Below are 20,228 nucleotides of genomic sequence, written 5' to 3' on the forward strand. Positions count from 1 at the left end.
CCCCTCTCGATAGAGCATTCTTCGGCTTCTTCGCTCTGCTTCAGACTGGACAAGTAGGGGCGCAATGGATTATGGTCATTGTAATTACTTACCATGTTTTCAGGGCTAAACTATGTAGAATATTGGCCTTTTGGAAACCACAACTCCCTACTACATCGGCAAAGTTCTGGCTTGATCTGATTTCTCTCTTGAGTAACTGCGTACTGCGTCACAAAAAAAAAGAGCGATATGGAATTAAAATAATAGAACCGACATCGGTCCATTAGTTGTTTAAAAAACAAAAAATAGCCAACATTTTGGGTAATTGCTCAGCACTCAATTTTAGTGCACTCTTTTTTTTAATCGTAATTAATTGCATGGTCTGAAAGCATTTAAAATACACTGAAAACGTCCAAAATACATAATCTATACAGCAAAAAACAATGATGCAATGGAAAGAAAATGACTAAAGAAAGTGTGCTTTATCAATTTACCAGAATTTGCTAACAGATACTTTACACAAAGTCAAAACATATTCTTGTAATGCTTTTAAATTCTTGTAAATTACAGCTCCATTCGAGCAAATTCTGAATTTGGAATTAACAGTACACTGGGAGAGAAACCCATTGTTGGCCCTCTTGGTCTAATTGTCAAGACATTGGCTACTCCAGTGGGAGACCTGGGTGCTATAATCCTGCCATTGACAAAAGACATACAGTATGTCAAATGTAGAATATCACATGTGAAGTGTTGGGAAACAACCGCTGAGTCATGTGAAACATCACAGGTGTCCAAAAACCGTGTGTCTGATTGGTGACATTTTTCACGTGATTTATTCAAACATATGTCTTCATACTTGTATCTGAAAACCACATGTCTTTTTATGCAGGTGATTTTGTTGACTCTATTTTTGTAAGGCTTGGGGCTGCATCAACCTAACATGAGACGCATGCCATCATGCCATGGTGGAAACATTTAAGGTATATGACTAAACATGAAACATATCTCCCAAAAGTAAATATTTGCATAGATATCAGTAACAAATCAAAGCCCTAATTGTTTGACAGAATTGATCAAATGTGGTAAGAAGATAAAATATGAAAAATATGAATATGATGTCTGATATTTAAATGCATGCTGGGGATTCCCAAATATTCAAACATCATGTTGTCACTAGGGATTGTGTTTTTAAAGTTTACTGCGTGTTGGCAGACGCCTGATCCGACCGATTTGTCCCGCACAGAGTTTAAAATGAGGAGTGCCAGAATCAATCGAGTTTTCTAGCCTATTTGTGCCTGTGCCAGCTTCTACTGGTGGTACGTCATTATCTGCGCGCACAGTTTATACTGCATATGCTTGGGGGCCCCGCGGTGCCATCGCGCTCACATTCAACAGGAGGCAAGTGGTGGATGCGGATGGAACCTTATACTTCGTATTTGCCATCTTCACCAAAGTAGAGGAATGCACTCAAAGCTAAAATTCTAAATGGGATACGTTCAGGCGACTGCGGTGGAGTCGAAGCTGACAGGTTTTTTTATTCAAAATTGAGATAATTTTTACTGGCGTATTGCGGATAGGTGCGTTGCGCGCCGTGGTGCAGCTAACTACTCTGTTTCTCTAAAGATTTCAAAGAACACAGCCTGAAAAAAAAATACTTATTCTACCGTAGGAAGTGACAATTGAAGTCACAATGGCAGCTGTGGCACTCAATGGATCGAACATAACAACGGGGAACTTTACAAATCAGTTTGTTCAGCCGCCTTGGCAAGTTGCCCTGTGGTCGGTCGCCTACAGCTCCGTTTTGGCGGTGGCTGTGTTCGGAAACCTCATCGTCATATGGATAATTCTCGCCCACAAACGAATGCGGACAGTCACCAACTATTTCCTTTTGAACTTGGCATTTTCGGACGCATCCATGGCCGCCTTCAACACATTAATTAATTTCATATATGCTGCCCACGGAGACTGGTACTTCGGAGAGGCTTATTGCAGGTTTCACAACTTTTTCCCCGTCACCTCCGTGTTCGCAAGCATCTATTCGATGACTGCAATTGCCGTTGATAGGTAGGCAACTGATGCTGATCATGCCTACTTTTTTAAATCAATAATGGTATTTATGTATTATGATTAACTATGAATTATTACGATCATGATGGTGATCTATACACTTTATTATTCAGCACTTCTCATGATTCTTTACAAGCATTTTCCACCAGTAAAAAAAACATAGGATTCACTCCTCATGGTGATGCTGATGAGGTTGTAGGGGACTGGTATCCCCCCCCCCTCCCCCATCTCCCTCAAGTTATTATTGAATGGAGATCACACACCAGGGCTGCATTTTTTTCTGTTTAAGGAAATGTATGTTTCATTGTTTATTCTATCTAGGCAGTAGGCTGTGTGTGTATGTGTATGTGTGTGTGTGTGTGTGTGTGTGTGTGTGTGTGTGTGTGTGTGTGTGTGTGTGTGTGTGTGTGTGTGTGTGTGTGTGTGTGTGTGCATACCTGCATGTGATGACAGTGTGTTGTGTGTGTGTGTGCATGCCTGTGTGTGTGTGCATGCCTGTGTGTGTGTATGCCTGTGTATGTGTGTAGGGTATATATTGTGTGTGAGCGTGTGTCTGTGCATGCATGAATGAATGTTAATTTGTGTGTGTGTTCCTGCCTACGTGTGTTTATGCTGGGGAGGGCAGTCTATTGCATGTGTAATCATGAGTTTGCCAGCGTGCATGATGCGTGCCTGTGTGTCTGTGTATGTGGATGCCTGTGTACAAGCATGTGTGTACATTCATGCCTTTGGAGTCAGTGGAGAGGTTCAAAGCAGCACCGACCACAGAGGATAATGATTTTTTTTTTTTTTAAGATTAGTAACTGTAAAAGTAGCAATGCTTTTCATCTTCTTGCTGGAGGTCAGGGCAGGTGAAAAATATTTCTTAACTTACCTTGGCAGTCATATCAAGAGACATGGATTATCCAGACTACTGCCATCTGTCCAGACCATCAGAGCACAGCTGTATTACAGGCTCTATGTTGGAAATGTCCTTGTGATTCAAACTAAATCTAGACGGAGCTGGTGTCAGGTTTCTGTAGTGTGTTCTGGCATATCAGTAACTGCAGGTTTGTCATCATGATGGCCCTGCTACGCTATAGCTGTCGGGCATCTGGTATTGCCGTCAGTCATCAGTCCATTGGGGGAATGCTTCCTTTGAAATCACTGAAAGCTGCTATACTGTCCATGTTGTGCTTTCGTTGTGTCACGTCCAATGGCAGCGTTGCGAGCTCAAGAATCTCTGAGGTTCAGTTCTCAGTGGCTGACACACGTGTTAATTCCATCTTGTGAATTTAAATAATCAGAAATAAAGATGATTTTGGTTGCATATGGCCTCCACTAGACACCATTGGTTATTTTACCAAGATTTATGAAGCCAAGAAGATACTGGTGAGAAGAAACTCTAGCTAGCTACATTGATTATTTCCACATTGTATACAAAAGCAACATGTGTAATCAGAGGATCATTTAGTACAACCACTAGCAACTATTTAATGAGTACTTGTGAGAAACTGGACTAAAGCTATTGCACTTATGCATAATCATTGAATATGGTACAGTAGGGAAAAATATAATAAGGACGCTCTTTCCCTCTGCTCCTCTGCTCCTCTGTTCTCAAAACAACACGCTCTGTGTAGCAGGTAGAATGTCACATTGACACGATGTCACATTGACTGATGGCCTGCTTGCATTTGGGGTGGCAGAGAATTGTGTGTGTGTGTGTGTGTGCATGCCTGCGTGCACGGGCGATCATATGCTTGCATCTGCGTAGGGGGTGGCAGTGTAGCGTGTGAGTACGTGCACCTGTTTGTGTGTGTAGGTATACACTCATATGACCAAAAATAAATACAGAAACGCCAGTAACCACTCTTCACTGGGCTTTACTGACACTCGAGGAAACCAAAACCTACGTTTGGACAACGCCCCTAATTACAATCGTTTGACAAATTGGCACAAGCCTGCACTGTTATTGGACATTGTCAGACGCGAATATCTTATTAATGGCGTCTTCAGGGGGTGTCACTGGGGAAGCCTACACACATTCATTCCAGTGATGGAGGTGCCTCTGAGGGTTGTGTTAGTGTGCGCCACTTCACATCAGTTGACCATTCTGAGAAAACCTACCCCTTAGATAAATGTGTAGTTAAATATTGATAGTATGCTTGGATCTGCGCTGCCTTGCCAACTCCTATGGTCATTATTATGCCTTGTCATGCCAAAACATGGCTTGATTATGATCATAGGAGCTGGCTATAGCACAAACGGATCTGGTGTTAACTATGAAGTGCATTGATATACAGTGTATGCATAAGAAATTGATTGGTTGATTGGTTGCAGTGAATTTAAATGATTCACTCATTTGACAGCAGATTGATTAGAATTGGCGTTTTAGCTGAGTAGTATTCACTCAACGGGGTGTCAGTCAAACATTATGAGTTGCTGTCCTACTGTTGACACCATTCTCCAATAGTCTGCTAAAGAGATGAGACAGAGAAGACAGGACTTGTTGTTTTGACCTCAAAGTGAATTGTTTCCCGACACAACAGGCCTGAAGGGTTGTTTATACCCTAGCCAAAGCCAGATGCCAGACTTGGTTTGTAAAAATAACGCACGCACGCACACATGCACACACTCACTTCCATAAAAGGCATGCATGTACACACACACACCCTTGCATCAAACACAAGTGGCTTGGCACACACAAAACACACACAAAACACACACACACACACACACACACACACACACACACACACACACACACACACACACACACACACACACACACACACACACACACACACACACACACACACACACACACACACACACACACACACACACACACACACACACATCCCCCAATGACTCTCTTGTCACTTAATGAGATTATCATTTCAAATGGGACTCTGGCTGATTTGATATTGATCAATATCCCCATGTTACATCATATACTGTAGAGTTATGGTGTGATAATGGAGGAGAAGTAGTGAGTGTGAGCCACTGGTATCTCCTGCAACGCTGTGACAACACAAAAGGAGCACCCTTTAGCTCTGCTCTACATGACCTTCCTGCAGCCGAGGCAGACAAATTCCATCTTTTTAAGTGTCCCTTCAATTTGATCACCCCATGCCAGAGATGAGGAGAACAAGAGGACAAGAGAACATAGATTTGACCCAGATTGAAACACATAACCTCCAGTCCTACTTGTTGCATGGCTGAACTGATGTGCAGCGCAATCCAGATAGTCTGTCGCATTGGAAATGGCACAGGGTTGCAATGTGGTGGCCAACCGCAAATGTGCCCCCCATTCTATTAAGGGCAGAATGTGCCCCCATTCCACCCCTCCATCCCTATTTCCTGTGGAAGTAAAACTCATTTCCTGTGTGAACAGCACTTCAGATAAGACTCCTACACACACCTATTATAAGAAAAACGGCAAGACATCCTCCCACACACACTCACGTTTAGCGGGAAGAGTGTGACGAGGTGCCAGTCTGTCAGCAAGTGTATTCTTTGAGATGGGACTGATTAGATGTACCATTGTTGGTAGTTGACACTCTTCAAGCAAGTTCCTCACTTCATTATTCTTCGTTGTTCTTAGACGGTCATGTTAGGCACAGCAGCCCATAACTGATGTTACCGGCTGAGACTATACAAGTTACAGACTCATTAAAGATCCAATGCAGATGTTTTTATCTCAATATCAAATAATAGTACCTTACGGTGATTGTTTTCAATTAAAATAGTCAAAAAGAAACAAGAATAGCGTCTTAGCAGAAAGCAATTTCTCAAGTAAGTTAGCTGTTATTGGCGGAGGTGGTGTCACCAGGCAGGATAAAACTCCATCCCAACAAAATAGGCTGAATTTAGGTGGTCTTTTCAAACAGCTCTTACACTTAAAAGGTCATTATCATAATATTCCGAATTTTACAGTATTATTCCAACCTCATAGTGTGGCAATATATATAGAACACAGATAAATCCAGTTTTTGACTGCACTGGACCTTTAATGAATGAAATGCTCAAATTCTTTCATTGCTAATTTTGTGATGCAAAGGGAGAGTAAGACATTTTAGAAGACTGATGTGTAGGCTACTGCAGGATTTTCACCCGCTACCCTTTTCATGCATTACTTCCACCCTTTATCCCTTTTATGCCTAAAGAAATGACAAAATGCTTCATTAAACGTATCAATTTTGGTGGAGGCTCCCTTTGGGTTTTGCTTTCGAATAAGAAAAAGACGTCAGGAAAACACCATATTGAGATTTCTGTGATGAAATACAATGAAGCCCTGAAAGAGCAGCACCCTGCGTGGTTTGGCTCTTTTAATCAACCAGTAGTACTCTACGCACGCACGCACACAACTCACAAACGCACGCACGCACGCACACACACACACACACACACACACACACACACACACACACACACACACACACACACACACAAAACACACACACACACACACACACACACACACACACAAAACACACACACACACACACACACACACACACACACACACACACACACACACACACACACACACACACACACACACACACTTCATTCACCTGGACTGCTACTGAAGTTAAATTGACTAATTCCTCTCATCTCAATACCAGGGCCCAAGTGCCACTCAGACTAAATGCCAAGTGATTACAGACGAGTTAAGGGACTGCACGGACTGCTCTCTAGTGACGGCCCTTTGGGGGATTTCCGACTGTCATTGAGGTGGCAGCCAAGGCTCTGAAAGTTATCAGAAACAGTGTCCGGAAGGGAACTTGTCTGTTAGCGAGGTGCTTCATTCAAGGAAAGGAGATGATAATTAGCATTAGCATCAATGAGCCGTGGCTCTCAGTAATGGACAGTCATAAATTGAGGCAAATCAGAGGACACAGCAGCATAATAAAGTGTGTCCCCAGGCTTACAGCGTGTTTAGAGTAATCTCCCACTAATTTGGGCGATCCATTGTTTCCTCTTTGTCCGTGGCTTTGTTCTAAAGCCTCTGGTTTGATATGAATGAATCCATGTAACAATAGAGACCGCCAGACCTCAAGTGGAACATCTTTGTGTTTTGGAAACACAGGAGACCAAGACAGGAGCAAGGTTGCAGTCAATTCCTTCTCAATTCAGTACAGGAATTGAATTAAATAATTCAAATTGCATGTCAAGCATGTTATATAATCTTCACCCATTCATTTAAGTAATTTGCCACTACAAAAAACTAAATTAACCTCTCTGGGATACTCGGGACGGTAGCGTCCCACCCCGCCAACAGCCAGTGAAAGTGCAGGGCGCCAAATTCAAAACAACAAAAATCTCAGAATTAAAATTTCTCAAGCATACAACTATTTTACACCATTTAAAAGATACAATTCTCGTTAATCCAGCCACAGTGTCCGATTTCAAAAAGGCTTTACGGCGAAAGCACCACAAACGATTATGTTAGGTCACCACCAAGTCACAGTCTTTTTTCCAGCCAAAGAGTGGTGTCGCAATAAGCAGAAGTATATAGATCAAATTAATCACTAACCTTTGATGATCTTCATCAGATCACACTCATAGGACTTCATGTTACACAAAAGATGTATGTTTTGTTCATGGAACTTTAGATAAACTTCTCGTTAATGTAACCACTGTGTCAGATTTCTTTTTAATCTTTACAGAAAAAGCATACCATGCAATAATCTGAGTACGGCGCTCAGAGCCCAAACCGGCCAGAGAAATATCCGCCATGTTGGGTAGTCAACATGAGTCAGAAATAGCATTATAAATATTCACTTACCTTTGATGATCTTCATCAGAATGCACTCCCAGGAATCCCAATTCCACAGTAAATGTCCATCATTTCTGTCCAAATAGATACTTTTGTTAGCGCGTTTGCTAAACAAATTGAAACTCACGAACCGCGTTCACTAGGACCAGACAAAATGTCAAAAAGTTCTGTTACAGTCCATAGAAACATGTCAAACGATGTATAGAATCAATCTTTAGGATGTTTTTAACATAAATCTTCAATATTGTTCCAACCGGAGAATTCCTTTGTCTGTAGAAAAGCAATGGAACGAGAGCTAACTCTCTCATGACCGCGCGTCACGAGCCTGTGGCACTCTGCCAGACCACTGACTCAAACAGCCCTTATGAGCCCCTCCTTTACAGTAGAAGCCTCAAATAACTTTCTAAAGACGGTTGACATCTAGTGGAAGCCTTTGGAAGTGCAACATGACCAATATCCCACTATCTTCAATAGATTAAATTAAATCAAATTCATTAGCGAACATCCTCTGATTCAGAGGGGTTGGGTACAACTGACTAGGTATCCCCCTTTCCCTTTCTCTTTCCTTATGCTTGCCCTTCAACCCCATTTCGACATCTTGACCCCTGCAGGTACATGGCCATCATCCACCCTCTGAAGCCACGGCTGTCGGCAACAGCCACCAAGGTGGTGATCATGTGTATCTGGGCGCTGGCCGTGGTGCTGGCTTTCCCCCTCTGCTTCTACTCCACCATCCGCATCCTGCCCCGCCGGACCATCTGCTATGTGGCCTGGCCCCGCAAGGAGGACGACCCCTTCATGTGAGTAACGGCACCTTCAGCCCAGTAGCCTACTTTGTAGACTAGCCTCCTTCAAGCCTTATAAAAAATATACAGTATATACAGTTGAGGTCGGAAGTTTACATACACCTTAGCCAAGTACATTTAAACTCAGTTTTTCACAATTCCTGACATTTAATCCTAGTAAGAATACCCTGTTTTAGGTCAGTTAGGATCACCACTTTATTTTAAGAATGTAAAATGTCAGAATAATAGTAGAGAGAATGATTTATTTAAGCTTTTATTTCTTTCATCACATTCCCAGTGGGTCAGAAGTTTACATACACTCAATTAGTATTTGGTAGCATTGCCTCTAAATTGTTTAACTTGGGTCAAACGTTTCCGGGAGCCTTCCACAAGCTTCCCACAATAAATTGGGTGCATTTTGTCCCATTCCTCCTGACAGAGCTGGTGTAATTGAGTCAGGTTTGTAGGCCTCCATGCGCACACACACTTTTTCAGTTCTTCCCACAAATTTTCTATAGGGTTTAGGTCAGGGCTTTGTGATGGCCACTCCAATACCTTCACTTTGTTGTCCTTAAGCCATTTTGCCACAACTTTGGAAGTATGCTTTGGGTCATTGTCCATGTGGAAGACCCATTTGAGACCAATCTTTAACTTCCTGACTGATGTCTTGAGATGTTGCTTCAATATATCCACATAATTGCATAAGTGCACGTTCCCTCCTGCAGCAAAGCACCTCCAAACACGATGCTGCCACGCCCATGCTTCAAGGTTGCGATGGTGTTCTTTGGCTTGCAAGCCTCCCCCTTATTCCTCCAAACGTAACGATGGTCATTATGGCCAAACAGTTATATTTTTGTTTCATCAGACCAGAGGACATTTCTCCAAAAAGTACGATCTTTGTCCCAATGTGCAGTTGCAAACCGTAGTCTGGCTTTTTTATGCCGGTTGTGGAGCAGTGGCTTCTTCCTTGCTGAGCGGCCTCTCAGGTTATGTCGAAGTAAGACTTGTTTTACTGTGGATATAAATACTTTTGTACCTGTTTCCTCCAGCATCTTCACAAGGTCCTTTGCTGTTGTTCTGGGATTTAATTGCACTTTTCGCACCAAAGTATGTTCATCTCTAGGAGACTTCTTGAGTGGTATGACGGCTGCGTGGTCCCATAGTGTTTATACTTGCGTACTATTGTTTGTACAGATGAACATGGTACCTTCAGGCATTTGGAAATTGTTCCCAAGGATGAACCAGACTTGTGGAGGTCTGAATTCTTTTGATTTTCCAATGATGTCAAGCAAAGAGGCACCGAGTTTGAAGGTAGGCCTTGAAATACATCCACAGGTACACCTCCAAATTGACTCAAATTATGTCAATTAGCTCATCAGAAGCTTCTAAAGCCATGACATACTTTTCTGGAATTTTCCAAGCTGTTTAAAGGCACAGTCAACTTAGTGTATGTACATTTCTGACCCACTGGAATTGTGATGCAGTGAATTATATGTGAAATAATCTGTCTGTAAACAATTGTTGGAAAAATTACTTGTGTCATGCACAAAGTAGATGTCTAACCGACTTGCCAAAACTATAGTTTATTAACAAGAAATTTGTGGAGTGGTTGAAAAATGAGTTTTCATGACTCCAACCTAAGTGTATGTAAACTTCCGACTTCAACTGTATCTTTAAAGTTTCTTTGTTTATTGGATAGAGAGAGATAGAGGTGAAAGGTAGGAGAGAGAGTGCTGAAAACGCAGGTCAGATTTGAACTCATGCTGGCCGCGGTACATCGTACCAGGCCACCTCATTCTAGATGTCTATACCTCATTCTAGACGTCTATACCTCATTCTAGACGTCTATACCTCATTCTACTACTTCATATGAGATGCGTTTAACACTCTCTTTCATCATCAGAAGTGTCTTCATTTCACTCAGTTTTACATGGTTACACATTATGCTAGCTTATGCTGCTACCTCGCTCTCCAACCAAGGTTCATGAATTGAGGATCAAACTGAAGTGAGGAGGATATTCAGCAACTCTTGCAGGACAGTGGAAGTTGATAGAAAAGCGTATTTATTGTTATTTCACCTCGTGGCCTTCTTCATGGTTGCATGATGGCAGCATTATGGTGCATTATGACAGCCATATTGTGCCGGAGCGCTCATCACACATTGGCTGTGACAATGGAAAGACGTGACTGTACCAGTTGAGATAGAGATGATTAGCATGCCCTCTGTAGGCTAGCATAGCATAGCCCTTCTTTTCAATCTTCTCTCTACATGTCAATGTGTTGTCTCACCTCATCCATTTTGCTGTGTTACAGTATAAACGCCTCATCCTATTAGCACCTACAGTTGGCTTCTCTCTCTCTCTCTCTCTCTCACCTTTTGCTTTTCTCCTCTCTGGAAGTACACACTGGTCCTCTCTCTCTCTCTCTCTCTCTCTCAGATTTGAACTGCTCTTTTTATCATGTCTAGTTTACATTACCCATATTTTCCTCCCTCCTCTCATCCCTTACTTCTCTGCCCGCATATCCTCTTTAAAAATGGACCAGGGCCATTTTGCTCGTTGTTGTTTCTAATCAATCGTCTTTGTTTACATTCTGTTTTTCTTCTCCTCCCTGTCGTGCCCAGGTTTCATATCCTTGTGATGCTACTGGTCTACCTACTGCCCCTAATGGTAATGGGCATCACCTACACCATCGTCGGGGTGACACTGTGGGGGGGAGAGATCCCGGGGGATTCATCTGACAACTACCACGGCCAGCTCCGGGCCAAGAGGAAGGTAAATCCAGAACAGACCCGGGATAATAACACCCGACACAACAAACACAATGTATTTACGATGCTCTGTCAGTACCACTGACCCAGAAAAGGCATCTCTGGTTCTGGGGTGACAGCGCTTCAGGTCTCAGGAACTTTAAGGCAGTAGCAATGCTATATACACCATCCACAAGGATTTTCACAGACAGAGAGATTAATTGTTGTGTAATGAGTTTTGAGACTGTATCTTCAAAGTGCCAAAAAAATCACTCTAGTGGGTTAGTGTACTAGGGTTAGTGTACTAGGGCGACATACAATACATCAAAACACACATACTACACACATACTGTACTAGGGGGACAAAGTGGGTTTATAACAAGATAATGGAGTATTTACTGTATCTTTATGTGTTTCTTCATTCACAATAACTATTACGTTACAGTCTGGGTCACCAAATCCATCACATTGGTCAATCTCCGCAGACGAAAACCTAGCAACACAACCTGATCGCTGCAACACAGCACAGACCTTTAAGTCTATGAAAAACAAATTTGAGACGTTAGTTTTTTCTGACTCGTGGTCACCGTTCCTCCATCGACCTTGTTTTTTTGACGTAGTTGCTTTTTGACATGCAGCGCTAGCTTTGAATGCTAATGGACTCCTGAGGCACTGTGAGCTTGGCCCTCCATCTCGTACTGATGTCAAAAGTCAACACTTGGATATACTCTCCGGACTGTCTACTCTGTGAGTCACAGGCAAACTCAGACAGTGAGAACAGTTGACTTGTCAGTGTTGTTTTCTGGTTTTGAGAATAAAATGTGCTTCCTAAGAAAGTGGTTGTGTTAAACAGAAACTGTCCCAGATTTTTGGTACACACTCCAATAAACATATTACATTTTGTTTGGGATTTTGACCCATTTTGTCTCTTAGAAATTTGTGTCAATGGGATTCAGTATTGACCACAGTGGGTGGGTCAGGCCCTGTACATCCTGGCAGTAAGACTAAGAGGCTCCTTAAAAGGGGCAATCTGGGATTCAAACAACAATAAAGCTGTCACACTACCACTTTTTTGCTAAACAGCTAAGGTATGGGGCTGGATAAATGTAACCACTCTCAAATTCATAGATGAAGATATGGATGCAAGAACTGGCCATCCATTTGAGTTAAAACATGTTTGTACTAATTCCACATTGTCCCTTTAAACTGGGAGCCCTGCTGGGCAAATGGCCTTAGGCCGACAGGAAATATGGGAGATGCACCTCCACTGGGAATTAATATGAGTGATAAGGATTGGACTGGAGGCACTAGAGTGTCCACACTCTACAGACCACAGAGACAAGAGAGATGGAGTGTGAAGTTGGCTAAAACACGAACGGACCAGGCGAGGCTATTGTATGTGAAGAGACCTTTCTATGTATCCGAACAATACCTCTGGATAAACCATAGACTTTCAACCGTGAGAAGGTCACCTCCACCCCCAGGCCCATATTCATAAAGCATCTCGGAGTTGGAGTGCTGATCTCGTATAAGTTTTGCCTGTAAGATCACAATGAACTAGATGGTAACTTTACATAAGTAAAGTAAGTAAGTAAAGTAGTTGGGCTTGATTTAGCTCTTTAAAAGTATTTTTGTGGTAGTGGAAGAAGTTTTACTTGACTATTTAAAGCAAAGCAGTTACTTTACATATAGTCAAAGTTAAATGTAGAAAAATAATTGGTCTGATTACTTTGATATACTACTAAATATCAATCGTATTACTTTGGACTGTTTCGGCAGTTAGATCACACATTTAATCAGAAATAACTATACTAGGACTACTACACTTGTATACACTCTGCTACTAGAACACGACACTATATGCAAACTGAAATAATAGAACACAGAAGACAATGAGGCATTGCTTAAGTTTTATACAAATAAACCCCCCAAAACATCACTATGTATTTGGATGAGAGTCCTCTCTGGACTGGAGGGAGATCAGTGGGAAGAGGGACCCACTGGCCAGAAAAGGGGAACCCCTTCCCTCTGAGCACCTTTAAACCCAAAGGGGACACACATGTTAACTGAGCATAGTATACATAGGGCCCTATGAAATCTATTTTATTTTTTGCCTGTTTCGTCTTGTTTCTTCCCATATTCCGTTTTCTCCAATTCGTTTTTTCATGTTTCATTTACCTCCCCATTTAAAAAAAGTTTTTGTTCTCAAAATCACACTTTGTAAATAGAAAAACAACACCATTGGATGTTCTAAGTCCATAACAATGCATAAACCACATCAAGGGCTGTTTTTGAGGTCTGGAAAAAATATACATTTAGATTTTGGGTGTGTTTTGCAAGAGTTTGCAAAACAAATGGCCTTTAGATTGATATCATTCTACCAGGTACAGTATGCATAGGCCACTTCGTAGTTGACATTTAATTGAGAAGGTTGTTAATTTCCACAAATAAGTAGTTTATCATTAGCATCATCACTATTGGCTACACAAAGTGGAGACACACACACACACACACACACACACACACACACACACACAGACAGGGACGTTCCTGTGCTGTTTCAGAAAGCTACAGGAAAATACAAATGACTGATGCTGACTGACTGAACCGAATAGACTACACAACTCTCCTTCATATTAAAATGTCTATGTTGACTCGTGTAAAAATTGAAAGAAGTTTTCATAACGCAATAAAAAACAACGGGAAAAAGTTTTCCCCGTTCGCCTACGTATCAGATTCTAGTGTGTTGTTATTAGGGGTGTGGCAAGCTGGCTATACTCGTATTCGTATCCATAAATTGACAGTTGATATTCGTGAACGGAAAAGTGTTTTATTATGCCTAAATATATGTTGGAAAAATATCTATCTGCAGGTTTATAGAACAAAACAGCTGCAGATTAGGAACAGCATGCGGATGTGTGTGACTGTGTCTGTGTGTCTTGTCCTCCAAACTTGGAGGGCAAGCTGGCAGACAAGTTTGCTGTCACTCAGTCAGTCTTTCCCTACTTTCACTTCGCTTGTTAGATATAATTCACATTGATAGCTGCTAGCAAACGTCCTCGCCTATTGATTTATCATAGTAGCAGGCTGATTAGACCGAAACATGCGCTCAGAAGTGATTAGGTGAAATATGAACCGAGTGAACGGAGACGGCTTCCATCTATCCTATCAGGGTCGCACTCTTCTCTTTACAGACAGGAAAACTAGCCAGTTGAGTTATTTAGAGCATGGTGTACGATACTGAGAAGGAAGACGACGCGCTCTTGGCTTGGCTGCCTCCTCTTGTAGCTTCTTTCTTGGTGTTCACAATTCTTCATCATCATTACACTATTGTTCTAAATTCAATCACCCTCCTCATGGTTTTTGCCTTCGCAGTCCCATGGGCTCCTCTGTGTGTGTGATTATTAATAGCAACGGTTCTGTTTGGGACCTCAGTGAGGAGACATGAGAGAGATGTTAGCTAGCTACTTTACATCAATTTAAACTCCGACAAAACTGCTGTAACTTTTGATTGTTAGCAGATATTTTCGTTCCGATTTGAATAGTAGAGAAGTAGTGTACAATTTCATATGCTCTAACTTTTTGTCGAACTTGTTGGGAAAGTGGGTGTCACGTAAACGTCTGTCAGACCAAAGATGTTAAATTGAGTTAAAGGAATTGGTTCTCTCATCTTTCAAGTAAAAAACAAACATGGCGGCGTGCACAAAATACCCATCGTCGGATAACTTTAGATTACTAGAAAGTGTTTTACTCAATTATTTCGATCAATGGTGAGCTCACCCGTGATGTGATGAATTATAAATAGTAACTGCTATTAGCTAATTCATATTGTAGTTTCTGTCAGCCGAGAGTTATCTAAATATGACTGCTTGTGTTATGTTAATCTTTTCTCAGTTAGCGCTAGGACAAATGTAGCCTACATTTTGCGGTTTGGAGGATTGTACTTCTCTGAATGTCTGAACATTACATCCAAAAATAAACTGTTCACATTCAGGACATAACTTTGTAAGGACTGTGTTTGTGCAAAATGTTTCTGTGAAAAAACAGTGGCCAGCTCAAATGCTGACTGTTGCATCAATCGAAAAACACTAAACAACTAATGACCACAACCACAAAACAACTGACCATAACTACTGAACATAACACCCCACCTCTGACCACAACTATGGACCACAACATCAACTGCTGACCACAACCACAGAACACCACAACTACTGACCAAAACTACAGACCACACAACTACTGACCAAATCTACAGACCACTTCTAACTAAGCATTCTAATCACACTGGTTTGAGCGTACGCTGCAGGGACCACTGTAGAATGACCACACCTGTTTCTTGGTACGTGTGAAAAGGTTAAAACGTATAAAATATATTTTGTTTATTTAAAAAGTACAAGATCAGCACTCCTACTCTGAAGCGCTTTATAAATATGGGCCCAGGTGAATGGGGTTCAGATAAGGTTAGGTTCACAGAGACAGTCTGAGTAGGGCGTTAGTGGCCTCAGGTACTGTTCTGCTCTGTCAGGCCACACTGAGCCTAGCTGTTTTCCTCTAAGTTTCTTATTATCCTGTTTTCCAAAAATGAAATCAAAATTTGCTTGAGGAGTAGAGAGCACTGTATTGTCTTAATCTGGATCCATTTGATGCGTACAGACTGTATTATCTTTACAAGCTTAAGGTACTGTTAGACAAATGCCTGAATAATGGAAAATTGTGCACCCATGGTGCTGATCAAGTGCTGATCAATAGGGACGGTGGATGTTTTTTGGCATTAAACATATCTTGAATTGAACTGGCGCAGTCTAAAGGTTTCCTCTATTCCTCTATTCTGGGTCATTCTCTAGCTAGAGGACTCCTGATATCTCCAGGATTGATAAGTATAATTATTGTCTTTATATTTTGTTGTCTGGTACTGTCTTTTTTAAAATGTCTTTCTGCTTTAAGTGCTGCCTGTGTTCCCAGCAGCGTACTTGGTGGTTAACATGCAGATTATTGTTGACACATCAACCAGGATTAAGGGGCAGGGCAATTTGTGACTGTTGTTGTTTTGGTAATCAGTGGATGTATTAGAGGGGGAGTGGTTTCTCCTCTCCTAGGCAATTCATACCGACCAGGAGGTATGCTCTTCACCTTTGCAAGGCAATTAGCAATTCGTATTAGTTCTTTAGACTCCCCTGTTTTCTCAGCGGCAGCTGAAACCGATGATCTCGTTGCAAAACTAAGACCGTCACTGAAACAAAGACGGTTCTGCAGAGTTGTTTGAGGTAGGAAAGAGAGGAAGGCTCCACACCACTCTCTCACTTGAGTATCTTACCTAGATATTTTCAGATGTGTGTGTTTTATACCTGTTCACTCATCTCACTGAAAGCTGTCCAGATCCTCCCCACCCCTTGGCTGCAACCCTTCTAATTTAGTGTACCCTGTGTGCACAACCCATGTGGGATTCCTGGTCTCTGCCGATCTGCTGTAAAAAACGCGGAGTTCATCTCAGCCTATTGTACCCTTCAGTCCCTTGACTTTTTGGCCCTGACAGAGACATGGATCCCCACAGAGAATAGTGCTACTCCAGCTGCTCTCTTCATCTGACTACATTTTCTCTCATAGTCAGAGCTTCTGGTGGTGGCACAGGGCTACTCATTTCTCGTAAGTGGAGGTTTTTTCTTTTCTCCCTCGCTCATCTGTCCATCTACTCATTTGAATGCCATGCTGTCACTAACTTGTGCACTCAAGATTGACAATTTTGCCATCTTACATCATCAATGAGCTTGACACCTTGATAAAATAATTTCCTGACAATGGCTCACAGCTCTTTGTACTTGGCAACTTCAACCTCCCGACGTCTGCCTTCAATTCATTTATTTCTTACTCTTTCTTTACCCTCCTTGCCTATTCTGACCTCACCCTTTCCTAGTCCCCTCCCAATCACAAGGCAGTTAATACGCTTGACCTCATCTTTACTAGAGGCTGTTCGGCCCTTCCTTCCTGCTTCGTGGCTGAGTGACTAATTGTGAGCTTACAGAACAAGTCTGCGGGCAGCTGAGCGAAAATGGAGGAAAAACAAAACTTCCAGAGGACCTATCAACCTTTCACTCCCTCCTCTCTACCTTTTCCTCTGTATCCACTGCTAAAGCCACATTATATCACTCCAAATGTCAAGCTTCTGCCCCTAACCCTAGGAAACTATTTACAATCTACTTGGTCACCTCCCTGATCAAGGCCCTTCTCACCCGATTACTCAGCTCTAGGAAGAGTCTTGGTGGTTCCAAACTTCTTGCATTTTAAGAATGATGGAGGCCACTGTATTCTTGGGGACTTTCAATGCTGCTGACATTTTTTGGTACCCTTTCACAGATCTATGCCTCGACACAACCCTGTCTCGGAGCTCTACGGACAATTCCTTTGACCTCATGGCTTGGTTTTTTGCTCTGACATGCACTGTCAGCTGTGGGACCTTACGTATACAGGTGTGTGCCTTTCCAAATAATGTCCAATCAATTGAATTTAACAGGGGCGGCAGGGTAGCCTAGTGGTTAGAGCATTGGACTAGTAACCGGAAGTTCAAACCCCAGAGCTGAAAAGGTACAAATATGTCGTTCTGCCCCTGAACAGGCAGTTAACCCACTGTTCCGAGTCAGTCATTGAAAATAAAAATTTGTTCTTAAAAAATCAAGTTGTAGAAACATCAAGGAATAAAAATGGAAACAGGATAAACCTGAGCTCAATTTCTAGTCTCATAGCAAAGGGTCTGAATTCTTATGTAACTAAGGTATTTCTGTTATTTCAACAACAATGTTTCAACTTTTTTTCTCTTTGTCATAATTGGGTGTTGGGTTAAATAAAAAAATGACTTCATCAATCTACACACATTTTAGAACAAGGCTGTAATGTAACAAAATGCGGGAAAAGTCAAGGGGCCTAAAAACGTTCCAAATGCACTGTAAATCAGCTTGGATGTTGGCCCACCACCTCAAGTTCAACCTCGACAAGGTGAAGCTGCTCTTCCTCCCGGGGAAGGCCTGTCCACTCCAACACTTCTCCATCACGGTCGACAACTCCACGGTCCTAATCCAGGTGCTTCTCATCTCCCGTCTGGACTACTGCGACGAGCTGTTGTCTGGGCTCCCGCTTGTGCCATCAAACACCTGCAACGTATCCAGAACACTGCAGCCCGCCTGGTGTTCAACCTTCCGAAGTTCTCCCATTTCGCCCTACTCCCAAAGCACTCTCCACTGGCTTCCAGTCGAAACTCGCATCCACTACAAGACCATTGTACTTGCCTATGAAGCAGCAAGAGGAACTGCACCTTCCTACCGTCAGTCTATGCTCAAACCCAACACCTCAACCCGAGCACTCCATTCTGCCACCTCTGGTCTCTTGACCCCCCCAACCCACGGGAGGGCAGTTCCTGCTCAGCCCAGTCCAAGCCCTTCTCTGTCCTGTCACCCCAATAGTGGAACCAGCTTCCCCCTGAAGCTAGGACAGCAGAGTCCCTGCCCATCTTCCAAAAACATCTGAAACCCTACCTCTTCAAAGAGTAATTTAAATAATCCCACAGCACTTCACCCCGATCCACATACCCTATGTTTATACAAAGTATTCCAGCTTAATATTATGCACATTTACTTCAGCAGTGCTGAAGCTATCAATCAAGCTCCAACACTACTTTTTATTCAAGCAGAAACATCTAAACCAGGGGGGTGCATTGCAGCCAACAGGCAGTATGCAGAACTGTGCTAAGCAATACCACTGGCCCTGCGTTTCTTAAAATGCTACGAAACGGGAGATTACATGCACCGGTGTGTTAAAGCAAACTTTCTTGCAACCAAAAACCCACAAGAATAAGCCAGGAATAAAAGTTGATCTCTCGTTGTTACCGTGTCAAATGATTATGATACCAGACAGCTGCATCTAGGTTCTCTACTCCCGCCCCCGAAGAAATGTCGACCTATTAGGAGCATCAGAAACTGTAAGGATGCTAAATGTAACAACACTTATTGGATTATAATAGGCCTATATTTCAGTCAAACGTTTCATCTTAAATGGTAAAATAATATATGCCATTTGAAATAACTTTGTTAGCTTACATTTTCATTTGATAAAGTAAAGGCTGTATAACTCAATCATGGTTGACATGATTTAGTTACACATTTCAAATATGGACAGTCAAGGGATATTTTACCACCAATCTTGATATGAAATTACCATACCAGAATTATTTTCAGTTAAAAACGGTTGTATGTAATGGATTACATCAATTGCAATCGAATAACAGAAAAGTAGGAGTAGGCTACACCAATATCATGTCATTGCTCTGTGGTTTTATACAGGCTAGAAAGAGCTCAATCATAAACCTTTAGCTGAACAAATACCACTTTCTCTAGTTCGCCAGCTTGTAGTCTTAAAACTCGGAAATGACTTACCTCTGAGTCGTTCAGCCAATCCTATAGTGAAAATTAAGGGGGTAAGAATAGGAATTTGGGATAAACGCCAAAATAAGGTCTGAGGTTAACACAAGCTTAGGAGATCTTATACATTTTCTTCTTTGAGGAGATTTTATACATTTTCTTCTTTGAGGTAATATCAGTCAGTTAACATCACCTTTATGAATTATGAAGGCTTCATGTGCATTGTTTTATTTTATTATTATGAACAAAAATATAAACACAACATGTAAAGTGATGGTCCCATGTTTCATGAGCTGAAATAAAATATCCCAGAAATTGTTCATATGCACAAAAAGCTTGTTTTTTTCTCAAATGTTAGATTATATCCCTGTTAGTGAACATTTCTCCTTTGCCAAGATAATCCAGCCACCTGACAGGTCTGGCATATGAAGAAGCTGATAAAACAGCATGATCATTACACAGGTGCACCTTGTGCT

The 20,228-nt window shown here is 41.9% G+C and overlaps 1 protein-coding gene across 1 annotated transcript in view; it reads left to right on the forward strand.

Annotated features, from left to right (window-relative positions):
• Positions 1-1,343: 1,343 nt before the first annotated feature.
• Positions 1,344-20,228, forward strand: part of LOC135506688 (neuromedin-K receptor-like) — a 38,822-nt gene continuing 19,937 nt past the window's right edge. Inside the window, exons 1-3 of the mRNA XM_064926012.1 lie at positions 1,344-2,043; positions 8,422-8,610; positions 11,219-11,369. Coding sequence (XP_064782084.1) covers positions 1,670-2,043; positions 8,422-8,610; positions 11,219-11,369 — 714 coding nt within the window. The 5' untranslated portion in view covers positions 1,344-1,669. The remainder of the gene's footprint in view (positions 2,044-8,421; positions 8,611-11,218; positions 11,370-20,228) is intronic.

The sequence above is a fragment of the Oncorhynchus masou genome, chromosome 20, assembly GCF_036934945.1.
Source record: "Oncorhynchus masou masou isolate Uvic2021 chromosome 20, UVic_Omas_1.1, whole genome shotgun sequence".
Taxonomy (NCBI): Eukaryota; Metazoa; Chordata; class Actinopteri; order Salmoniformes; family Salmonidae; genus Oncorhynchus; species Oncorhynchus masou.